The sequence below is a fragment of the Pelecanus crispus genome, chromosome 3, assembly GCF_030463565.1.
Source record: "Pelecanus crispus isolate bPelCri1 chromosome 3, bPelCri1.pri, whole genome shotgun sequence".
NCBI classification, from domain to species: Eukaryota; Metazoa; Chordata; class Aves; order Pelecaniformes; family Pelecanidae; genus Pelecanus; species Pelecanus crispus.
In genome coordinates, this window is record NC_134645.1 from 90,428,175 (window position 1) to 90,443,878 (window position 15,704).

Here is a 15,704-nt window from a genome sequence, read left to right on the forward strand (position 1 = left end):
AGTTTGGCAGGGTAGGACCAGTGTTCCTGGCCTGTATCTGTGAAAAGTTTATTTTGGGAAGCAATAATTTTGGTTGGCAAGCTTTAGTGGAGAGAACTGAGCTGAAAGGAAATTACAGAAGAAAAATTAGCCCCTTAATGTGTCTTTGTCAGCACAGTGATTAGACAACTTGAATGCTCAAAAAAATGCAGTCATTAACAAAAATTCTTACTCCTGTCCTTCTTTTATCAGTTGTAGTTATACGTTCATGATTTGAGTTCAGATGGGGTTAAATGTACCTTTTGCTCTTCCTCTTGGTATTTGTGCAAATGTATTAAATAAATTGGAATAGAGTTGAGTTGGCAAAATTCACTTCTGGCATCCAAATCGGTTATGATACAAGTCACAATGACTTCTACTTTCTTCAGATGAGAGATTCCACGAGAGCGGTTTTGTGTAGCTTGCTAGCTTGAATATCTATTGAAGTGTATCCTATTAAAATTTGGGGGGCTAGTGGTTTCCTTCCAATGCTAAAGATTTTTTTTTCCTGTTTGGGTGTGTTTTTCCCCCCTTTTTTCAGGTTCTTCAAAAGAGATACCCCAACCTTGCTCTTGTAACTGATCACTTGCTAGACATTTACATTCACCTTACGGGAGACAAGTATCAGGCATCCGAAAACAGTGCTTCTGGCTCCAGGCACATATCAGAAGACTCATCGGAATCCAGATCAGAAAATAAGAAACCAAATCTGGAAGGACGAGAACTATCTCTAAGGTTGTGTTTTCTTATATGTTTATTAGAAGGAAATTTAGTCAGCTAGCTGCAGAGACAGAAGATTTTATCTTTGTTATTTTTCTTAATTTTTAAAAAACAGTGATAAAAGTTTGAATAATTGAACTGGAATTTCATAAAAACTGAAAAAATCCATTTTTAATTTTAAAATAATGATTAATTTATCTTAAAAAAACCCCCCTTAATCTGAATTATTTAGGACTTTTTATTTGATATACTTTTTTTTGTGAGGAAAAACCGTAGGTTTTGTCATATGTGGTGCTGAGTTGGTATCAAGCCATATGGATTACCTCTCAATCCATTTTAACATAAAATATCAGTTCTAGTTAAGAACTGTTGACTGAAATGTACTGTATAATGTTCTCACAATAACTAGTAGATAGTGTTCTCGGCAATTGTGTATATTTGCTTTTCTAGATAATCTCGTATTAGATACTCAGTGTTCTAACTTACAGATGACTGAAAATAACCAGATCTGTAGTGTACTATTAATTCCAGAATTTTTATGATGAAATGCAGTTTGATGTTCAATTATTTCTGCCTCTCATACCAAATGTCAATTCTACTCATGTTGAATTTCTGTAACCAATACTGCTTTGTGAATTAGTCAGTAAATACTAGGTGTGGGTAGTACCTAATGTTTTTGTGAAGCACAAGAATGCCGCTAATTTTAAAACAGCAGTTGTTTTTCTAGAATTAGATGTGTTCCTTTTCTTACCATTCAGAAGATTTTGTTGTTGATAAGGAAGCAGTATCTTGAAAAAATAGGGGTTTTTTTATACCTTTCTGGATAAAAGGCTTGCTGCTTTTCATTTTTTTGATTTTATAATTACTTTATGGTTTAATAGAGTATGTATTACTGTCCTGGTTTCGGCTGGGATAGAGTTAATTTTCTTCCTAGCAGCAGGCATAGTGCTGTGTTTTGGATTTAGTAGGAGAAGAATGTTGATAACATGCTGATGTTTTTAGTTGTTGCTGAGTACTGCTTATGCTAGTCAAGGACTTTTTCAGCTTCCCATGCTCTGCCAGGCGCACAAGAAACTGGGAGGGGGCACAGCCAGAAGAGTTGATCCAAACTGACCAAAGGGCTATTCCATACCATATGACGTCATGCTCAGTATATAAACTGGGGGGGGGTGGCCGGGGAGCAGCGATCGCTGCTCGGGAACTGTCTGGGTATCGGTCGGTGGGTGGTGAGCAATTGCATTGTGCATCACTTGCTTTGTGTATCATTATTATTATTATCATTATTATACTGTTACTATTATCATTACTATTTTGCTTTATTTCAATTATTAAACTGTTCTTATCTCAACCCAGGAGTGTTTCTCACTCTTACTCCTCCGATTCTCTCCCCCATCCCATCGGGGTAGGGGGAGTGAGCGAGCGGCTGCGTGGGGCTTAGTTGCTGGCTGGGGCTAAACCACGACAATTACCTATTTCTAAGCAACGTATCTGAGAGCAACACTGTTGGTCTTTATGTGCTCAGCTACTCTTTAGAATTAGCATCCTATTTATATGTGTCTTCCCGTGTACAGCTTGCACAACAACTAAATGTGCAATTACCAGAAGATGACATAGTGACCTAAGCTGAACACGAAAGAAGGTGCTGTGCGTTTTGGCTTGATTGTACCAAATATTCTAATTTTTCTTTTTAGAGACTTACTGAATTGGTGCAGCAGGATTGCTTACAACTTCGACAGTAATTCTTCAGCCATGGCAGTGAATATTTTTCAGGAGGTGCGGTAAGACTTGATCCAGAAATCACTTACCCAAATTTTAGCATTGTCTCACAAACCTTAAAATACACTATTTGGGAATGTGAGATGAGAATTTACATTTAGTTTTATCTGAAGCAATTGGACTGTAGTTGGAATGTTTGTGATCCATCTATCAGAGGCTTTCCTTAGTACTAGGAAAATTGTTTGTAGTAATGTGCTGAAAGCCAGTCCAGACTTAGTACTGTCATACAAGCAGCATGCTGCAACATAATTTTAACTGATGTGAGCTGGGATTGCACATGACTGAGAGCAAAAGTTTTTAAGATCTTTTCTTTTTCTTGTGATATGAGGCTTCTTCCCTATGCATAATTTACCTTCCAAGTTTGGAATTTTTTGAGTGTGTATCAGTCAGAGGTAGTTTTAAGATGCGAGATCTTACAGTGTTACTTCCTTCTGCATTTTGATCCATTCATCTGAAAATAGCTTCTGTGACTGGGCACTGAAAAGTTTTTACCTTCAGTAGATACCCACTATACTACAGATTTTAGAAGTTCTTATTACAACCTTTTGAACTCAATTGTTTGACTTGATCTGTGGACAATGAAATAATTTTATTTACCATGGCTGGACTGGATTCAGGCTGATGTAAATTGGTGCTTGTCAGATCATATCATACAAAATTTGTATTGAAGAAGTTGGTTTGTTTTCCCCTTGGCAGGCACTGGACTGTTTCACAGCTATGCTGTCCAACCAAGGGAGCAGACAGAAAATGGCAAAAGTTATTGGTAGTAAACTAAACATTTCCAAGAAAAAGGTATGTTAGGCTATAATTAACATGATGTTTATTGGTAATATTCTATAACTTGCAACTTTTCTAGTGATAAATTTAAATGTGTTCTGCTATTTTTCTTAAAAATTATGCCCATCTCTCTGTCCCAAACACTTTTTTTGCTCTCTGTACTATGCCGGGATCTACATTTTTGTCCTGTTTTACTTTCAGCTGTGTTGTGGGGTTTTGGTGGGGTTTTTTTTTCCCTCTGAAAGTTCCAGTGACCCTGTTTCAGAGCAGATTGCAAATGGCCTCATCATGTAAAAGAAGGATCACACAGCTGGAACAGCACAGTTGCCTAAGCACATGATACTGCTAGATGCACAGAGTAGTAAAGAATGTGTTTTTTCTTTGGTGGTTACAGTGAAATTTAATCACGTAAATGAAGAGATCAGAGAGAAACATAATCTTCCTTACTACTTGTTCTGTAATCTTTATTCCATAATCAAGTACCTCTCTAGAGGCTAGTAACTCTCCATATATTAATTGTGTGTTATATAAATGGCTGAGTTAGACAAAATCATTACTTTGTCAGCTATTTCTGACTATAGAGGTTTGATTGCGAAGAAAATTCCCTCCTTTGTTACTTTAAGATGGAAAAACTTGCCAGGTGGGTGGACAGATGGATCCCTGAAACTTCTACTGATTTTTCTGTTTCTCCTTCTTCCTTTGCATTATTTCAATACAGAAATGTATTATTCTCTGCCAATGGCAGAATATCCTTGTTTACACAGAGGTATTCACCAAGGTTTTTTTGAGGGGAGGTTGTTTATTATGAGTTAGGATAACTGTGTCCAGGCTCAAGTTTATGTAGTTGAACTGCCGTGGAAGTAGATGAAGTAGAAATATTGCCAAGTTGTTAAATGGAAAGACGTTGGCTGTAGAGGCAATAACGCTTCTGAGGTCCTTCAGTATTTTAGGTGATGAGTATGTAAAACCTGCAAATTATAAAATACTGTCATGAAAAATTAGCTTGCTGCAAAGTAACACTGGTAGCATAGCATGGGTGTTCTTAGTGTGATGTTGTAGGCAACACTAGTATTGGAAATGTTGTTGCTTTCTTCATAGGTAGAGTTCTTTTGTGAACTCTATAAACCAGAAATTCTAATACGGGAACAAGAAGTCTCTGTTGGAAGAGTGCATCTCGTGAAGAAACAAACCCAGACTCTCACTGTACAAAGGTAGAATATCTTGTAGTTTTCATGTGAATTGAAATATTTGATGGTGGAATAGAATAGGTTGGAAGTCACAGGATTAAAAAAAAATGCAAATTGTATATTCTCATTCTAATGAAAGGAATGTGATGAGTTCTTTGTCTTGTGATCTGAGTTTTACCTTGTGTATCTTTAATGCTGTCTGTATCATACTTCTGGCAGCCAAAGCATCGAGATTTTTCAGCTTCTTTTGAACTAAGTTTCTTCAAAGCAGTGTGGATCCACAGCTGTATAATAAGATTTTGATGAATTTATCTTTGTAAAGGGAGATTTTTGTAGTATGTGGCACTAACTCCACTGGCCAAGAAGTTCTTTGGAAACCCTGAACTTCTAGGTTGTATCTTGAGAAAAATAAGTACATTACAAAGGTATCTTGGAACATTTTTTCCAAACCTAGATTTTTAATTAAAAAAAAAAAAATCCTAAATTCAACCACTCATCTAAAAAAACAATTAAAGTAAAATTTAAATGAATTCCTTGATAAATCTTGGTTTTGAGTTGCTTCCCTTGTTTTTTCAGAGTAAAACAAACCTTTGCTGCCACACGGCCATCTGCAGTATTGATTGAACAGCTTGCAGTTTGTGTTGTCAAAGGAGAGCCTGTGCTTTTGGTTGGCGAAACAGGAACTGGCAAAACCTCAACTGTTCAGTACCTTGCTTATATTACAGGTAAATAAAGTGTGAAGACTAACTTATATGAAGATGATTTTAAAAAACAACAAACAAAAAACCCCTACAAGTTCATGGTGCTTTCTATTTCTGTTTCAAGGACACCATTTGAGGGTTATCAACATGAACCAACAAAGTGACACGGCAGATCTATTAGGGGGGTGAGTCTGTCCTGCATAACAAATCAGCAGTATCAGAACAAGCTTCTAATGCAAGTATAGTTGTGTTGTCAAATAATTGTTTTTAGACACATATCTGTTTCATAGTAGAATAAATATCTTAAGAAACGTGTTTGCATGCAGAAACCTTGTTGTCCTTGCTGAAGAACAGAGGCAGTTTCAATGAATTGTGTGCATATCTGTACGTGATGAAGTCATTTAAAAGCACAACCAAATGTCTCTTTAAAAATGGCCAAGCTGTTCAGTATAAATATGATATAATATTCACTGGACATACTGGTTGGTAGTAGTAAAAATATTTTACTTGTCAGAGTGGTCCTATCTTTATAAAATTGCCTCAAGGTGCATTTAAATATGTGCAATTTTACTTTACTTTTTAGTTGAGTAGAAAAACTATGGAAACCAGGGTTCCTTCATGCACAGTGTTGTTGTTTTAGTAACTGGTTTTGCTAGTTCACAGATGCTGGTTCCTGTTCATGTGTCACAAATAAGTAACTACTCTTTTGATTCTCTTCAGTTACAAGCCTGTGGATAACAAGCTGATCTGGCTACCTCTGCGAGAGTCTTTTGAAGAACTCTTCTCTCAGACATTTTCTAGAAAGAAAAATCAGACATTCTTGGGACACATTCAGACCTGCTACAGGCAGAAACGTTGGCATGATCTTCTAAAACTAATGCAGCATATTCATAAATCTGCTGTTAGTAAGGAAGCAAAAGAAAATGCATCTGGTGAGAATGCAGACTGATCAAACACACATCATTAGCGGTGAACCATTGCAGAGAGTAGATAAATAGTGGTGAAATTTTTGTTTGTTGATTTTTGGGGTTTTTTTGTTCCTTTCATCCCTCTATTACTTTCTTCTGGTTTTGAAAAATGCGATCTCTGGCTATGTCTGACAGAGTGAAGGTTGATTTGTCTGACATATGGTGCCCTTGATATCTGATCTCCACTCAGCACTTACTTGTTTACTGTGTTGGTGAACAATCCTAGTTTTCCCTGTGGCAGTCTTCCATATGAATGCATTCATACTTTTTTTCAGTCCTGGAACCTCATTAGGTCTCACAAATATATCCTATTTTAGAAACAAAGCAAAACAAAACAACAGGGGGAAAAAAAAAACCCAAACCCAAAGTAATAGCTCTCTTAAGGTACTAATGACTTTCTAAGCTTGCTAAGAGCTTGCTGATGACTTTGGTTTCACTGCCAGTGATGCTGACTTGCCTAGTTCTTTATGTTGTTTCATTGTGGTTTTGCCTCCAAATAACAGTTTTTCTTGTTTCATACTTCACAACCCAGTTGGGACAGAGGCAGTATTCATACTTTGCCTTGCATGGAGTGGTTTCTGGTTCTAGATCTGATGGACAAGTGAAGTGGCAGCTTTCACTCAGTATGGGCTGAGTAAACTTAATTATGAACCTTGTCTCCCCTTCTCTCTTAACTAGTTCTTCTGAATATGCAGATATTAAAATAAATACCCACAAATGTGAAAAAAGATGAGTTTTTAAAGACCACTTGTTGCAAGTATTGACAATCCTAAAATAAAGACAAGCTGAAGTCTGTAACTTGCAAAGCTAGCAACTTAAGTCATTATGATGCTGTATATACCTCATGCTGTGACTTTAACTGAAATAAGTGCAATAGTAAATAATGTCGTAACTGATAAGCAACACTGCTTTTACTGATACTGAAGTGTTCATTTTTAATCTGTTCTGTCATAAGGTTTGTAAATTTGGTTTTATTTTTCTGACATGCCCCTCTCTGTCTCTGGGAATTGGAGAGTGGTAACAGTCATATTGGAACCAAGTGAATTGCCAGCATAAGTATTTGTTACTAAGCTAGGACATACTGGAATGAATAGCAAATTATCTGTACCCATATGTCAATAGTGTTCAGCTAAATTAAAAAAAAAATTAGCAAATTTTTTTTTTATAAATTCATGAGATGTCATCTGTAGAACTTGAATGTTTTCGTTGCTTAGCCAAGCTTACTCTTGTATCTGTGCTTGAAACAACTTGATTAAAATACTGTTGTTAAACATGTTTTGTGCTATTGTTCTGATGGTACAAGCTTAAATTTGTTTTGCTTACAGGCTCACTGCTGAAGGAAAAGTGGGAGGCATTTGGTCTTAAACTGAATCACGCTCATCAACAGATGAAGATGACGGAAAATGCTCTTCTCTTTGCATTTGTTGAGGTATTTAGAGATTTACATTTTGATGCTGGGAAGAAAAAGGAGGAGCATTAAAAGACTTTGCAATTAGTATTATATAAATAACTTCCTGGCAAGAATCTTGCTGTGAAGTAAAACTTGTTCCATGATAACTGTGGAATGAAGTGTGCTACTGTCCTGGTTTCGGCAGGGATAGAGTTAATTTTCTTCCTAGTAGCAGGCATAGTGCTGTGTTTCAGATTTAGTAGGAGAAGAATGTTGATAACATGCTGATGTTTTTAGTTGTTGCTGAGTACTGCTTATGCTAGTCAAGGACTTTTCAGCTTCCCATGCTCTGCCAGGTACACGAGAAACTGGGAGGGGGCACAGCCAGAACAGTTGATCCAAACTGACCAAAGGGCTATTCCATACCATATGACGTCATGCTCAGTATATAAATTGGGGGGGGTTGGCCAGGGAGCAGTGATCGCTGCTTGGAAGCTATCTGGGTATCGGTCGGTGGGTGGTAAGCAATTGCATTGTGCATCACTTGCTTTGTTTATTGTTATTATTATTATTATTATCATTATTGACCAGCCGGGTTAGCTCAGTTGGTTAGAGTGTGGTGCTAATAACGCCAAGGTCACGGGTTCAATCCCTGCTCACTGCAGGGGGGGGTTGGGCTAGATGATCTCTCAAGGTCCCTTCCAACCCAAAAGCATTCTGTGATTCTATGATTATTATATTGTTATTATCATCATTACTATTTTACTTTATTTCAGTTATTAAACTGTTCTTATCTCAACCCAGGAGTGTTTCTCACTCTTACTTCTCCCATTCTCTCCCCCATCCCATTGGGGTAGGGGGAGTGAGCGAGCAGCTGCGTAGTGCTTAGTTGCTGGCTGGGGCTAAACCACAACAGCTACTTAAAGGAGGTGGTGGTTAGATGAGGGGTGGGGTCAGAGAATGTTTTGTGGTAACACATTAATTCATTGCTGTATAATAGGAATTAGGACTGGTATGATAAATGACTATCAGCAGTATGTCATATCATCTTTTCAAGTGTATGAGATTATAAAAAACATGTTGACTAGTCTCCAGTAGGACATGCTCCTGCTTAGGAATTCCTGTGAAGGATTTAATACTAAGAATCGGTGCTGTTTATCTAGAAGTGACTTTTTGAAATGTTTCAAACCCATGGTATAATACTCTAATGACATCAAGTGTGATTAGGGGAAACTATGATAGTTTATGCATGTTTGTTCCTTGTCATCCTGTTAGTCTGACTATATGCTCTCAAATTTTATGTAAAGTGCATAAAATGTTGAGCAGTCCTCTTTCTAAAAAATTACTATATAAACAGTTGGAGAACCTTTGACCTCAGTATAATTTTAATTAAGAAGTTATAGTTCCCTGAGGAACATATTATTGCTTGTGTCTTTGGATTTCTTTAGATAAACTGTCTTTATTCTCATAGTGGTGTCTGAAGTTTATGCACCACAGTGATGGATATCACTGACAGGCAGCATTGCACAAATGTGAGAGCTTAATTCTGTTATATATGAGCCAATCTTAATGGTAGCTGATAATGGTGTTGACTGACTGACTTCTGTGACTTGCAAAATAATTGCTGTTACTGAGGGAGAGCAGTAAAACTGCTATTGCTGTAAAAGGTCTGGAATTGCATTTGTCTAATCAACTCGTGGGCTGCAAAACAAGTATTTGCAGTATACGGATGCTTTAGTTGATGTATCACTGCTGGTGACACAATTAACAAATTGATCTCATTTTTAGGGTACTCTGGCACAAGCAGTAAAAAAAGGAGAGTGGATTTTATTGGACGAGATTAACTTGGCTGCAGCAGAGACTTTAGAGTGCCTGAGCGGTTTATTGGAAGGATCATCTGGGTCAGTGGTGTTACTAGACAGAGGAGATACAGGTACTATTTCTGTGCTTGCTTATGCTGTATCTTGCTGTCCAGTTTGTTGAATTCCCTATCCTATATGGCTCAAAATAAACTGAGAACATTTACTGTTAAAATGAATACGTGCAAAAGAGAACAATGTGTTCTTTCTAGACTTCATACTTTTATGCAAGAGGTGGCAGTTATAATTCACTATGGTTCAGGAGATTTCAGCATGCAGAAATTGTTGTAGCTTTTGCCTTTTTGGATTCTACAAGGAGCAGATCTCTCTAGTGGCCTTAGTAAGCATTGCTGTCTCTAAAGACTCTTCAGGGAGTGTCATTTTTTTTTTTTTTATAAAGATGAGATAGTTTGATGGCTAAGGGCATGGCACATGAGGTTTAGTTGCTGCTGTAGTAATTGCCTTTCACTGATCCTGAGAATATATTTGTTCTCCAGCTAGAAATACATGGACAAGGCCTTTGATTTTTCTGAGTCCTTCTTGTGCTTTGACCCTCGCCAGCAGCTAAGCGCCCATACAGTCACTCCTTCCAGGAGTGCTCACTCACTCCTTCCACCCCCCAGCAGGATAGGAGAGAGAATAGGAAGAGCAAAAGCAAAAAAAAATTATGTGAAACAAGTGATGCAAAGGCAGTCAATAACCAGCTCCCAGAAGCAGACCGAAGTCCAGCCAGTCTCTAAGCAACAGCCACATTAGAAGACAAAAATCACCACCCCGTTCTTCCTCTACTCCAATTCTTACTGCTCAGCATGATGTTGTATGGTAGGGAATATCACTTTGGCCAATTTGGGTCAGCTGTCCCAACAGTGTCCCCTCCCAGCTTTTTGCTCACTCCCAGCCTAGTCACTGGGGGAAGGAGGGCAGAGTGGGGAAAAGAGGAAGCCTTGATGTTGTGCCAGCACAGTTCAGCAATAGCCAAAACATTGGTGTGCTCTCAACAGCACCATAGGAGCTGCAGTGAAGAAAGTTAACTCCTTCCCAGCCAGACCCAGTAAAAAGGTAAAAGTAAAAAAAAAAAAATGCAATTGCTGAATATTGTTTTCTGGAGCTACAGATAGAGACAAATGTTGTATGTGCTTCCTAGGCTGGGTTTTCTTCCTGGCTGAGGGAAGCACTGCCCATTGTTCTGAAAGAGACACAAGGAGTGTTCCAAGCTTAGGGCTTATATATCTTTTTTGTTTTAAATATTCAGTGTTGTTAAAACATCCTGCTGCACACAAATAAAAGTCAGTTTCGCTTGCCTGTGGCAGTTGTAAAGATGCAGAGAAACTTCTGATAAAATTACATGGGGTTATTCTCTGAAAACTTTCACCCTGGCATTTTAAGAATACATAGTAGTGCAGTAATAGAAAACTGGCTTAGAAGAAATATACCTCATTTAAAATAATAAGTATCCTGGGTTTAGCATTAACCTTATGTCTCTTATTTCTGTTTTCCTTTAGAGCCTCTTGTCCGTCACCCTGATTTTCGCTTGTTTGCATGCATGAATCCAGCTACAGATGTTGGAAAGAGAAATCTTCCTCCAGGAATAAGAAACAGGTAGGAAATAATGATTCTGTGTCAAAATACTTGTTAAGGTCTTTTTCAGAGTTTAACTAGCTTTCAAAGTTGACCCAGTGAAGAATACCCAAGGATATGAGTCTGAACTCAAGTTCCTGCGAGGGGCGTGTTCCACATCATGGTGAAGGTTTTTCATGAAATAGCATCAGGAAAATACTTCTGTAAAGTAGCTGAGCATGAACAAATGGTATAGAAGTAGTGTAGAGTGGTGTCACTGGGGGCAGGGGAATGATCATTCTTTACAGTTAGCTGTCAGTGCCTGGGAATGCCACTGCAGGGGTTTATGGTCCTGATGGGGATGATAAAGACAAGTGCTTTGTGTCTGTTTAGCAGCCTTTCTCTTGATAGCTCAGAAGTGTTGATGATTGTTGCAAAAAGCTGTATATCCAGCCTTGTTCACTGAGAAGGAAGGTGGTTTGCATGGTGGAGAGGATGTGTGATATTCAAATCCATTCTTCAGCACTACCTGTTCCTGAATGCAAAGATCTTCTGCTTGTGTTTGATGCAGTTTCCCTCATGAGTGCCAAAAGTCGCACATGTAGTCCCTTAGTAGAGTCATAAACACTGTGCAGGACTGTAGAGCTGTGCTTACTATATGTAAATAGTCATGTGCAGTTATTAGTGGCAAAGTAAGGTTTTATAGCTATTAGCTCTCCTGGCTTAGTAGTTGAAAGGAAAGAAAGTGAGTGTAATACAGAAGAAAGGATGCTTCAGCATGGCTTGTTAAGTTTAAATGAATTTATATTTGCATTTGTCAAACATATCCACCCCTCTGAAGTTGATGGTTGTTTTCGGTTTGCTGTGGTGTGTTCTGAGCTATTGTTTGCAGTTTTAATGCATGGTATGGAAGGGCTGTAGACTCACATTCAATACCCAGTGCGAAATATACTGGACTAACTAATGGTTAGAAAATATGTTCATTAGCTAGAGCTGCCAATGTAGTCTACCAAATATAAAACACTGTTGGCATAACTTAAGATACTCAACTTCACTGAGGGCATGTTTTGCTCCTAATTTTCCTTTGCTTATTGTCAAATTTTCTCATTTTATCATTGCTGAGGTGGATATTTGTAAAAGTAGAAAACAACCTGGATATGCTACTCAACACAAAATTAGACTAAGTCATATCTCGTAAGTGTTCACTCTTTAAAACAGACATCATTAGAGAGTCCACTTTGAAAAGTGCTCCTGCTGTGTCAGTGCTCCAGTGTTCAGGTCATAGTGTTTGGATATCTATTGCAAATTGTTTAAAATTTTAATTTTCAAAAATACAGTCCCATAGTTAATTTTCAGTCTACTAAGTTAAAATAATTCAGATAAATTATTTAGAAATGAGGTATTACTAATACTTTCTTTTTAATTACTCTGGTTCTTGAGTCTGTCTGTAGGTAGTTTGATAAGTCAATATTCTGCTGCTTACAAAATGTTAAATGTTATATACGATGAGAATCATATATAACATGATTCTTTTTTTTTTTTTTTTAAATATTGTCAGATGTCTTGAGTGTTATGGATTGATTTGATTCTTGTAGGTTTACTGAACTTTATGTAGAAGAATTGAGAAATGAAGGAGACTTGCAAGTTCTTATCATGGATTATCTGAGAGGCTTGAATGTGAACAAAAATACAGTACAAGGAATTGTGAAGTAAGTCGGTTGTAAACTCTTGAAATCCTTGATGGAATAAGTAACAAAAAGAAAGTATGTGACTCTAGTCTGTGGTTAGACTGGTTTGGGAAACACTATAATGCTCCCTATGCAGCAGTTTGCATAGCCTTAGGAAACAAGAGGGTAGACATCCATCCTCTTCATTCTGAAGGTTTCTGTACTTGTGTGGATGAGATTCACTTTTTCTTATTCAGAAATACTTTGTTGGTGGCACCAGTTAAAGCATTGTTGTTTCTTCCCCATCTGAGAGATTAAAATGTTTTTTTTTTTTTCTGTAGATCATACCAATGAAAGTCTTATGTGTTTATCGTTACCTTTCTTTCCCCTAGTTTAAGGTGTATTTCTCACCTGAAGAACTGTTACATGTTTAGAATACTTTGAGTTTGTAGTCATTCTCTGTATATCAAGCTCACTCAGAAACATGGTTCTAAAATATTCTGTTGCTTTGCTTCACTGACTCTACAGATGGCAGAGTTTGGCATGGCTTTCCTAACCTGGAGCTTTTAGAAAAAGTGACAGTTGGAGATAAGCTGAAATGTTCATACTTTTGGGTTTAATTTCTTAGAGCAATGCTCTGATCAGTAACAGCACTATGTAACTGGAAGTGGTTTCACTCTTTATTTTTGCAGCTTTTATTTATCTGTGAGAAAGGAAGCAGAAGCAAAGCTGGTGGATGGAACTGGCCACAGACCTCACTACAGTCTCCGTACACTTTGCAGGGCATTGAGATTTGCAGCATCTAATCCATGTAGCAGCATACCACGCTCACTGTATGAGGTGATTAGCTATGCTGGGGTTTGTTTCAGTGTGTATTCACTACAAAGACTGTTTGGGTAAAGGAAAATCCTCTCTTCTAAGTGTAGTATTGAACAGAAATGATTGTTTAATCTCTACCTTTTTTTTCATAATGATTTTTCATTTTATCACTGAAAATAACTCTTCTTCTTAGGGCTTCTGTTTGAGTTTCCTGACACAGCTTGACAGAGTGTCTCACCCAGTAGTTCAAAAGCTAATTTGCCAGCATATAGTCTCTGGCAACATCAAAAGCCTTCTCAAGCAGGTAGGTAACTAAGCCTATATAAAACGGTTTAGTATTCAGAGTAGAATTTATTTTGAGTTGCCTTCTCCTGCCTTTTTCTTTCACATTTCCTTCTTGCAGTCTTGTTTTTCATCTTACAAAGAACTAAAGAAAAAAAAATTAATACTGTTTCTTTGTAATTTTTTACTTCTGCTTGAAATGCCCATGTGTTAGCTAGTTTATTTGTTAATTTGAAAAAATGTGAAAGTCTGAATAATTACCGCATTGTGGAGTGTGGGCAGCTTAATACAGTGACTGCAACTGTAAAGCTTTCACAGACTTTTGAGGAGCTTTCACAGGCTTTTTATTTTTAGGCTCTGAATGCAGAAGATATGGATACAAAGCAAACATCTGTGCTTTGTCTCCAGTGGGAAAGGAAGAATCTCACTAGTTCTGGGAGTGCAGCATGAGTTTGCATGGGGGACTAGGCAGGTGGGATGGGGAAGCCAGTTGTAAGAGATATATATTTGTTTCAGAATAAACCCATTCATATTAGGTAAAAAGATAAAAGCCAATTTCCTGCTTGGAAATGTATTTCAAAATTCTGTGCTAGGACTCCTGAGACATTTTTATCTTTATGGCACTGGCAAAGATTCCTGCTTCATGACCTTGAAATAATCTGGTCAGGCATTTCCTGTAATTTGCATTCTGTGACAAGGGGACAGTGCTTACTGCAGGAGTGTTCAGGGATTAATTTAAAATGACTTCTTAAAGATTATGTTGCAGTGGCGTAACAGTAGTTGTCTTCATTAGCAAATTGAAACTCGTATGTATAATCTGTTATTTCTGTCATGTCTCCTTAGCAAATACCAAAACCTCAAGGAGGGAGATTTATTCTTATAGAAGGATACTGGATTTCAGCTGGGGATAAGGAACCCACTGTAGATGAGACTTATGTGCTAACCCCTTCAGTTAAGCTTAATCTGAAAGACATTGCCAGAGTTGTGTCTGCAGGGTATGTCTGTTTCAATTTTTCCATTAAAAAATGAAGTTAAAGATGTTTATTTGGGCCTCAAGTGTTGGTGCCTGTCTAGCCTTTATTGTTGGGCGTAAGTAATGCCCATTTTCCTTCTATGTTATAGTTAACTTTTCATTATACAGAGACTTGAACTTATACATGTATTTCTTGTCTCTTTAAGCCATCTTACTGCCATACCTAGTTTCATTTAAATGACAATCTTGAAAATTTTGGTTAGGATAACCTGCTTATTTCATACTGCCATGTAAAGCCTCATGGGTAGCAGTTAGCATTCAGGGGTAAAGTCACTTATGTTCCCCTGTTAGTGTATGATCTTGGATACTCTGAGTGAGTTAAGTAGTGTAATTTTGGTGCATTTTGGTAATGTAGTTTGCTAATGTAGATATGTGAAAGTTTCAAATAACGTTGCTATCTCATATATGAGAAAGAGATGACTTGTGCTTCTAAACCACTATTTTGATTATCCGTTTTAGGACTCATCCAGTACTGATTCAAGGAGAGACCTCTGTTGGTAAAACCAGTTTAATTCGCTGGTTGGCTGCTGCTACTGGGAACCATTGTGTAAGGATTAACAATCATGAGCATACTGACATCCAGGAATATATTGGCTGTTATACATCAGATGCGTCTGGGAAGTTGGTATTTAAGGAAGGTGGGTGGGCATATTGTATTTACTGCAAATTTCTGTCTCACTTCACTACCTTTCTTTTTTTTCTTTTCTGCCTAACTTGTCTCTTTTATTACCATGGAGAGATGATCTGTCATAAAGTTAGTAGTTGCATATTAATGATAATCACTTCTGTGAATTTCAGTGAATTCTTAAGAGTTTATGTTTGTCTCATCATACTTGTCCTATTGGACATAAAGAAAAGAATTCAACACCTTAGGCAATACTGTTGCTTCCTTCTCTGGATTAGCATTTATACTGAGTGAAAGGTGGTTGCTGAAAGTATCTGAATGCATG

General features: G+C 37.4%; 1 protein-coding gene across 4 annotated transcripts in view; it reads left to right on the forward strand.

Annotated features, from left to right (window-relative positions):
* MDN1 (midasin AAA ATPase 1) overlaps nucleotides 1-15,704 on the forward strand; it is a 109,904-nt gene that overhangs the window by 17,099 nt on the left and 77,101 nt on the right. For all 4 annotated transcript variants that reach the window (XM_075706638.1, XM_075706639.1, XM_075706640.1 and 1 more), the window contains 15 exons: nucleotides 560-753; nucleotides 2,430-2,511; nucleotides 3,211-3,306; nucleotides 4,390-4,502; nucleotides 5,055-5,203; nucleotides 5,304-5,364; nucleotides 5,900-6,111; nucleotides 7,473-7,576; nucleotides 9,326-9,470; nucleotides 10,899-10,995; nucleotides 12,549-12,662; nucleotides 13,313-13,460; nucleotides 13,633-13,743; nucleotides 14,565-14,716; nucleotides 15,214-15,392. In XM_075706638.1, the coding sequence (XP_075562753.1) occupies nucleotides 560-753; nucleotides 2,430-2,511; nucleotides 3,211-3,306; nucleotides 4,390-4,502; nucleotides 5,055-5,203; nucleotides 5,304-5,364; nucleotides 5,900-6,111; nucleotides 7,473-7,576; nucleotides 9,326-9,470; nucleotides 10,899-10,995; nucleotides 12,549-12,662; nucleotides 13,313-13,460; nucleotides 13,633-13,743; nucleotides 14,565-14,716; nucleotides 15,214-15,392 (1,957 nt within the window). The remainder of the gene's footprint in view (nucleotides 1-559; nucleotides 754-2,429; nucleotides 2,512-3,210; nucleotides 3,307-4,389; nucleotides 4,503-5,054; nucleotides 5,204-5,303; nucleotides 5,365-5,899; nucleotides 6,112-7,472; nucleotides 7,577-9,325; nucleotides 9,471-10,898; nucleotides 10,996-12,548; nucleotides 12,663-13,312; nucleotides 13,461-13,632; nucleotides 13,744-14,564; nucleotides 14,717-15,213; nucleotides 15,393-15,704) is intronic.